The sequence below is a fragment of the Monodelphis domestica genome, chromosome 1 (assembly GCF_027887165.1).
Source record: "Monodelphis domestica isolate mMonDom1 chromosome 1, mMonDom1.pri, whole genome shotgun sequence".
Lineage (NCBI taxonomy): Eukaryota > Metazoa > Chordata > Mammalia > Didelphimorphia > Didelphidae > Monodelphis > Monodelphis domestica.
In genome coordinates, this window is record NC_077227.1 from 257,585,287 (window position 1) to 257,594,395 (window position 9,109).

General features: G+C 39.1%; 1 protein-coding gene across 2 annotated transcripts in view; it reads left to right on the forward strand.

Annotated features, from left to right (window-relative positions):
* The window catches only part of FAM161B (FAM161 centrosomal protein B), a 29,339-nt gene extending 20,736 nt beyond the window's left edge, over nucleotides 1-8,603 (forward strand). For both annotated transcript variants that reach the window (XM_001375464.4, XM_016427816.2), the window contains exons 8-9: nucleotides 912-1,057; nucleotides 3,192-8,603. In XM_001375464.4, the coding sequence (XP_001375501.1) occupies nucleotides 912-1,057; nucleotides 3,192-3,231 (186 nt within the window). In that variant the 3' untranslated portion in view covers nucleotides 3,232-8,603. The remainder of the gene's footprint in view (nucleotides 1-911; nucleotides 1,058-3,191) is intronic.
* Nucleotides 8,604-9,109: the final 506 nt, after the last annotated feature.

The window sequence follows — 9,109 nt, forward strand, 5'->3', positions numbered from 1 at the left end:
TAGATAATCCCAAATCCCCTTTCCACCTTTCCTTTATTTATTAAACCCAAACTGTCCTGTGATTATATATTGTTTGTGTTTATTAGCTCAGAGTCTGGCTCTGTCTGCCCTGGGCTTGTCTACCCTTCCCAAACAAGATTAGTGGCCCTAAATACCATCCCCTGAACCTACCAGTTATCCCAAATAGTTATTTAATTGTCAAAATAGTTATATCAGCTCTGAAGCTACAGAATAGCCTTAACTATCCTCATTATTACCATATATAGAACAGAGGGATATGAGATATGATAAGATCTAACCATTTTACTAAGGAAAACCTCAGACCTTCTTGTCAAGAGGGTACTGTGCCTTCAAAGTGAAAAAGCAGCGTTGCCAAGAAAGACCCTTCACTTGGCAGAGCTCCTCTGAACTGAATTTCTGTAATCTTGCTCAGGTATATGTATATATACACCTCTCAGTTCAAGGCTCATTGTCTCAGGCTACTGGGAGTCTATACACCATAGATTTATGTGAAATGTGCATTAACAAAAAATTCTGTTTCAGAAGTTTGCTACCAGTATTTTTCTTAACACCAGGAGCATCCTCTGAAGCCTGGAGAAAGTAGATTATCATGGCCTCTAGCCCTGACTTGTTTCACTAAAAAATTACTGAAAACAATTTCAAATTTCTTCCCTAGGTTAGTTTTTTTTCCCCAGCCAATTCAGTCTCAAACTTCACTGGAGCCCTTAAACCCCATTTCCCCAGGAAAGGTACAGACATCTTAAGTATGATTTTGCTCTTGACATATTAAGAAGTATTTTTTTTCCAGAAAAGATCCATGCTCATTACTCAGAACCACTAGTTGTTAGAACACAAGGGAGAGAGGGAGGAGGGGAACATGAGTTACAATTATCTAATTGGTCACTACACAGGTCTGTGCCAGGAAAGAGGCCGAGCGCAGATACCGAGACATATTACGGAAGGTTGGTTTGGATGAGGACTTTGTGAGGAACAAAGGGCAAGATGCCATTGATTTGGAATGGAGTGAAGAAGACAAGGAAGGAACTGATTCCCCCAGGTATCCATTTTCTAATCTTTCTTGAGATTGAACTGTTGTTATCTTTTGGCCCAGGAAGTTGATGCTGTTTGGGTATAGGTGGAAACTTCTACCTGATACTTGTTCAGTCACATTTTGAAATTAATAATCTACAATTATGTAGCATCACTTCTGAGAATTTCAAAGACTCATCTCTGATGCTTCTGCTTTTTTTTTTTAAGTTCAGCTATGAACTCCTTTAGGTTAAGTTCAGGCCAATTAAAATTTGAAGCACATTAACCAGCTCCCTAGTCAAAAAAGCATTAAATGGTTGCCTATAAGCCAGGCTCTGTGCAAAGGGCTGGAAATACTAAGAAAAAGAAAAGATAGTCCACACTCTCAGGTAGCTTATGTTCTTTTTTTTTTAAGCCTTTACCTTCCATCTTAGAATCAATGCTGTGTATTGGCTCCAAGGCAGAATTGCAGTAAGGGCTAGGCAAGGGGGTTAAGTGACTTTCCCAGGGTCACACAGCTAGGAAGTATCTGAGACCAGATTTAAGCCCAGGCCCTCCCAACTCCAAGCCTGACTCTATCCACCTAGCTGCTCCTGAGAAGCTTATATTCTAATAGGGAAGAAAACATATACATATGTAGGTATGTAGGATATATGCTACAGAGGGGAAAGTAGTAGGAACCAGGGGCCTGACATTCTACTGAAGGTAGAATTTGAGTGGGGTATCAAAGCAAGCTGGGGATTTTAAGAGAGGGAAAGAGAAGGCATTCCAGCATGAAGGCCCAGAAAGGAGGGGTGGAGGACTGTGTATAAGGAGCAGCAGTTAGATCAATATGGCTGGACCTTAGAGTAAGAAGAGGAGAGTAATGTGTAAGATTGGAAAGGCAGGAAAGCATCAGGTTGAGAAGAGCTATAGCAAAAGAGATGCATACATCTGATCCTAGAGGTAATAGGGAGCCCTGCAGTTTACTGAGGGGGCTGTGTGTGTGTGTATGTGACATGGTCAGTCCATTTAAAAATTTACCATTTAAAATTTTACTACCATTTAAAAAATTACTTTGACAGCTGTGCAAAAGATAGATTTGAGTGGGCAAGACTTGAAGCTGCAAGGCAAGTTAGAAAGCAGTTTTAGATGTCTAGGAGATGTGATGAAGGATAATGCCTGTACATAAAGAGGAGAAATACGTTGTGGAGAAAGAAATGACAAGATTTGGCAATTATGTAGAGTGGATGAAAATGAGGAATTGAGAGAGACACCAAGGCAGCTGTCATGAGTGATTGGAAAGACGATGGTGCCATTGATACCAATAGGGAAATTCAGAAGAAATGTGGCATTGGGGGGGAAAGATAATAAGCCCCGCTTGGGGCTCAATTTGACATGACTAGAGGACATCCAGTCCAAAACACCCAGTAGGCCGAGATGCCAGCCTGAATCCCAGGAGGAAGACTAAGCGTGTACAGATCTGTGAGTCATATGCAAAAAGATGATAAGGGAACTCATGGGAGGTGAAGAGGTTGCCTAGTGAACAGGTGTAGAAAGAAAAGAGAAAGGGAGTTATTTTTTCAGTTCGGATAGAAATTGTTTTAGAAAGGAAACTCATTTGAATCAGTTTACTATGTAGTTCAAGGAGGTACAAGATAAATTATCCACATAGAACTCATCCAGATTGGTTGTCAATTCCATTCCTCACAGGAGCTGGGGCAGCTAAAGCTCATCCTGAAGGAGGGCAGAGACTGGGTTTCTGTTCTTGCTTTTGGGGTGGGGAGGTAAGGGGAGCACGGGTTGGTGTCAGACACTGGAGAGCCACTGAACAAATGCTTATTTTTAAAACTCTTACCTTCTGTCTTAGAATCAATAAGTTCCAAGGCCAAAGAATGGTTAAGGGTTAGGCAGTTGAGGTTAAGTGACTTGGCCGGGGTCACATAGCTAGGAAATGCCCACCTAACTGCCCCAACAAATGCTTGTTGGTGGTTTGATTTCTGAATTAAATATAAAAGGGAGGAGAGGGAAGGATAGTCTTCAAGCCCAGTTTTTCATGACATACTAAGCTATAAAGTCCCCTCTTGATCTTTTTTCCATTTTTCACCTTGGGTCCAGCTTTCTCTCTCTTTCAAAATAAGTAACCTCGTAGACCCCACTAACTGCTGGCATTTATTCTGCAGCCTCCATGAAGCCAAGGAACTCTTGGGCAGTAGTCCATAGCAAGATTCAGAAGAATCCTTAGAAGAAATGAAACCTACTCCCTTGGAGGAAGATTTTATGGACCTGCCCTTGGAATCACCAGATACTTTGAAACAACTAGTCTGATGGTTTTTCTCTCGTTACTGAAAAAAAAAAAAAGGCTAAGCCGCAAGGTTGGGGTTTTGAGAGAGGATAGACCAAGAAGCAATGGAGGCTTCTTGGAGAATTGTTTTACATGTGGGCTTGTGGGTTAGTATTTAAGCTCATACAGTTTTGGAGCACTATAGAAAGTGCCCATTCTAACCCTCTTTTGAATCCATGAATTTCTGCTTTTTACTATCATAGATGACTTACTTCTTTTCCAGGACTTTGATCCATCAATCATCTGCCTTCTTTTTGCATCTTCAATCTTCTCCATCGAATCGTTCCTTCTATCATCACACATTCTCAGATCTCTACCAACCTAAACAAAAAACCCCAAACCTTTCTCCTCCACTCCAACTCCCATTCCAATTTTCTTCTCTTTTTTTAACTGCTTTAACTTATTAAAAATCACAGAATCTCAGAACTTTGGAAAGGATTGCAGTAATCTGCAGTAAATCTTCAAACTATACTTGGCAGGGAAAATGCTCCATGACAAGTTCCAAAAGACGTGGTTATCCAGCCTTTGTTTGACTACTTCAGAGAGGAGTCACCCACTACTTTTTGAGGGAGCCCATTCTACTTTTGAACAGTTCTCATTGTAAGAAAGTTTTTCCTTACTTCATACTCAAATTTGCATCTTTCCTGATTCTACTTATTGCTCCCTAGTTTTGCCTTCTGGAACCAAATAGAAAAAGTCTAATGTCCAAAATGATAACTTTTTGGATATTTGAAAATAATTCTCTCCTGAGCCTGCTCTTCTCCAGGCTCTAAGCATCCCTAGTTCCTTGAACCAGTCCTCATGTGGCAGAGGTTCAAGGCCCCTCACCACTTTGGATGCTTTCTACCTTTCTTAAATATGAGCACATTTTATCAGACTGTGGCCTGACTAGAGCAAAGCTCAATGGAATGATCACCATCTTATTCCAGGATGCCATATTTCAGGGTTGATCCCTCCACTTCTTTACTGTTCCCTCCTCCTTTAGTCCCTTCTAATCTGGTTTCTGTTCCCAGAACAGAAATTATAAACTGATAATTGATAGATCCATTAACCCCTTCTTAGTCCTAATCATTTTTTGCTGAATTTAATAAAATTCTCCTTGAACTCTGCAACATTTTATATTGTTAACATCTCTTTCCACTTCTCTAAACCTTTTGCTTTTTTGATACTTTGACCTTGTGGTTTTCTTCCTGCCTCACTAATCATGACTGTGTCTCCTTCCTCATGTATGTAGGTGTTCCCCAAAGTTCCGTCTTCAGCACATACCTGTCTATTATATATATATTCTCTCTTCACCAAATCACCTATTCCCATGGCTATAATATTACTCTTAGGGGGGGTAGCTGGGTGGCTCAGTGGATTGAGAACCAGGCCTAAATACAGGAAGTCCTGGGTTAAAATCTGGCCTCAGCCACTTCCGTAGCTGTGTGACCCTGGGCAAGTCACTTAACCCACGTTTCCTAGCCCTTACTGCTCTTCTGCCTTGGAACCAATGCCAACTATGGATTCTAAAATGAAAGGTAAGGATTTGGGTTTTTTTTTTTTTATTGTTACTCTTATGGATGACTCCTAAAATTAGAACTCTAGCTTCAACCTTTCTTCTGAGCTCCTGACCCATATTTATTGGGCATCTGTCTCCAATACTCTAGATCTGTCATCTCATTAATATGCATGCTTTCTTCAACAAAGAAGATTGCAAGGGACAGCTAGGTGGCTCAGTGTAGAGAACCAAGTCTGGAGATGGGAGGTCCTAGGTTCAAATCTGGCCTCAAATACATCCTAACTTTGTGACCCTGAGCAAGTCTTAACCTCCATTGCCTAGATCTTGCTGTTCCTCTGAAGGTTAAAAAAATCAAAAACAAAGATTGCACTACATCTATACCTGCCCTTCCTATTCAGAACATATCAATTTCCTCCCCTTAATTCTCCATGGAGGGTCTACCCAATGTACTCGAGTGTTCCTTAAAGCGTTTTTGATACTGCGATGTCCCGGGGCAGCACATAGGTCTATTAGTTATCCTTCATTTTCACCATGCAACCCACTCCTTTTTACCATGTATTTCTTTAACAATATCCTTTAGAATATACCTCCCATATAATTCCTTATTTTAATGTGTTGCCATCTGTTCATGCCAGCCATGCACTCTCCATTGCCCTTTGGGTCATACTCGGCTTCAGTTCTGTGGAGACTTTTGTTCTGTATTCCTTTAATCACCGCCATACAAAGTCAGAAGAATATTGGTATTCAAAGGACAGGCCTTTATTTTAGGGAACAGCTTGAGGTCATTAAAAATCACACATTTCCCAAAGGTAATAGTTATTTCCTCCTCTTCTTGGTCAACTTTGGGCTAATCTCATCCATTTGCAGCAACTGCTCAAGCTGTATCCTGGACCTGGACCTGGGCACCCCCCCCCCCTCGTGATCGAGCCAGCCTGGCCTCCACACCTCACACGACACTCATCTATTTCTGTGCCTTTTTTCTGTCTTTCTCACACACCTGGAATACACCTCACCACCTCCCAGACCCTCTCTCCCTTTAGCACCATCTTGGGCCTAAAGCCTTTCCTGACCCCTCTCAACTCTTCATGCCCTTCCGCCCAAACTCCCTTGTATCTGACTGTCCATTTGCTTTCTGTTTATGTTGTATAGATTTCCATGTTCTCATCCTTCCCCGTTGGAATGGAAACTCCTCGTGATTAGGGACTGCTTCATCCTTTGTACTTAACATCCCCCACACCTGGTACAGTGGCACATAACAGGCGCTTAATAAACTCTTGTCTAAAATAAGTCATACTTTGACCACTGGGCTTTTCCTGTGTGGTTAGCAGGCCAAACGCGTGTTTGTAGATCTAGAGAAGACTGCACTGCTGAGGCCTCAATACAATAAGTACAAAGTCATGCAAATAGGAGCTGTTATAGCACCATCTGTAGGAAAAAAGTCCTTATTTTGGTCCTCACCAGACCTCTGTGCTTGAAGTGAAGGCCTTTAGTGAGTATATATCTCCCTGTTTTAGCACTTGCTATAACAACTGGAGAATCATTACATGAGGTTCTTGCTGTTGTTATAAAGAATCTTTTTCTTTTCACTTTAAGTATTTTCTTCATCCAATTACATAAAAAATTTTTTACATTCATTTTTTTTAAGATTTTGAGTTCCAAATTCTCTCCCTCCTTTCCTCAAGATAAGCAATTTAATAAAGGTTATACATGTGCTATAAGGAATGTTGGGGAAATTCTGACATGTGCATGGGAAGGCACATTGTTGGGGAAGAGCATTTTGTTTTTATAAAAGACAAGCACAGTGACATGGTGTAGAATTCTCTGCCTCTTTTGGCAAGTTGTGTCATGGTAAAGATAAGGTCTACTATGAAATATTGCTTACAAAAGCCACATAGATTCAACAAGGATGTCCTTGATGTACATTATTATTATTATAGAAATTTTGTATAGATTGGAAAGGCATGTGGGCTGATGGTTGCTGATGGCACCTTTTAATGGTAATAAGGCCTGAGATTTCCCCCCCAATTTTTTTCGTGTCTTTCCCATCTTCAGATACTTTGAGAATGAATCCTTCAGTTTCCTCAGAACTGTTGCATGCAGATGTCTTCTATATATCCTTCCCTGGTCCAAACCAACTGGTTTTCCCACATTTTCTTTAGTTCCACTTCCTCAATAAGTATATAAATGTAACTTCAGATAGGGCTAGAATGTTAGAGCTCATATATAGTGGCTCCACTGACAGTGCAGCATTTGTTAGAAAAAAACGTGGATCTTGTCCAGCTTTTGGTTGGTGGTTGTCCTCTTTCATCCTTAATGCCGTTGGGATAACTTAGTTCACTTTCTTTTGACCTTTCTCTAAATTCAGTAGAGTACAAGACTCTTGGCAAGGGAAAGGAAATGCAGGAATATACATCCACTTTTTTCAGAGAACAAAGCTTGGGGTTGAAGTCAGAAGCTAAGAATAAGGCAAATTTGTTCCAAATGATGAATACAGTTACTGAATCCTTCATGCATGAGGTCAGATTTGCATACTGCATGTTGACAGCACCATCAGTTTGTATGCAAATAAGTTACGATTTCCATTCTGTTTGCTTCATTGAAACATGAAGTTCACATAAAGAACATGAAAAATGAAATGGATAATTTTGGTTACATTAAATTAAAATGACTTTGTACACAGAAAATCAATGCAACCAATATTAGAAGTGAAACAACAAATAGGGAAAATTTATAGCAGGTGTCTGACAAAGACCTCATTTCTCAAATATATAGAGCCAAGTCAAATTTATAAGAATACAAAGCATTCACCAATCAAGTGGTCAAAGGCAATGAAATGAAAATGAAAAATGAAAACCAGTCATATTAAAAAAATCACTTAAAGAAATGCAAATTAAAACAATTTTGAGATACCACTTCATACCTATCAGATTGGCTAACATGATGAAAAAGGAAAATGATAAATGTTGGAGGGGATGTAGAAAAATTAGGACACTAATACACTGTGTAACTGCAAACTGATATAAACATTATGGAAAGCAATATGGAACTATGCCCAAAGGGCCATAAAACTCTGCATATCCTTTGACCCAACAATATCACTACTGAGTCTATCCCAAAGAAATCAGAGATAGGGGGAAAAGGATTATTTGCATTAAAATGTAGCTCTTTTTGTAAAGTGGCAAAGAATTGGAAACTGAGGGAGTGTTCATCAACTAGAGAATGGGTGAAACTGGTATATGGGTGTAATGGAAAAACTATTTTGCTGTAAGAAATGAGGAATGGGATGGTCCTGAAAAACCTAGGCAGACATATGAATTGGTACAAAGTGAAGTGAGCAGAACTAGAACAATGTATTATAGTAACAGAAATACTGTATAATCATCAACTGAGAAGGACTAAACTATGATCAGCAAAACAAGGCTCCAAGATAAACCCAAGGGACCTATGATAAAAAATGCTGTCCACAGCCAAAGAAGGAACTATTGGAGTCTGATTGCTGATCAAAGCATGCCATCTTTTCCTTCATAAGTTTTTTATTGTATGTGTGATGTGTCTTTTGTCATAGCATGAGGAATTTTATGTATTGCATGAAAGCACTGATATAACCTGTTTTCTAACTATTAATATTAACTATATAATATTATATAACTATTTTCTGGCTCTGGGAGGGAGGGAAAGAATCTAAATTGCAAAATATCAGAAAACAATTGTCAAAATTGTCAATAAAGTTTAAAAAATTTGAAAACTCAAGAATAATTTTAATCATTTGAAATTTTCAGGATTTAAACCTATAACAATTTTTATTATTTTTAAGAATTTTTGAGCTAATGTAATAAATTGCCATTTTTTTGGTGAGGGAAAACAATTTAAAAAATTATTTATTAAAGATTTCTTCCTGAAACTAGTATCTTGTGACTACTCCAAAAAATAGTACTCTTAAATCAGTACAAGGTCCTTAAATTCATGCTCTCAGAAAGATAAAGTGTCTTCTATCTATGAAAGTTAAATCTATGAGAAAATAGTTTTGAATGTTAGCTTTATTTCCCAGTTTTTAAAAATAGAGAAAAAAGCAGAACCAGGAGAACATTGTACACAGAGACTGATACAACAGTGGCACAACCGAACATTATGGACTTTTCTACTAGCAGCAATGCAATAACCTAGGACAATTCTGAGGGACTTATGAGAAAGAACACTATCCACATCCCGAGGAAGAACTGTGGGAGTAGACACAGAAGAAAAACAACTGTTTGATC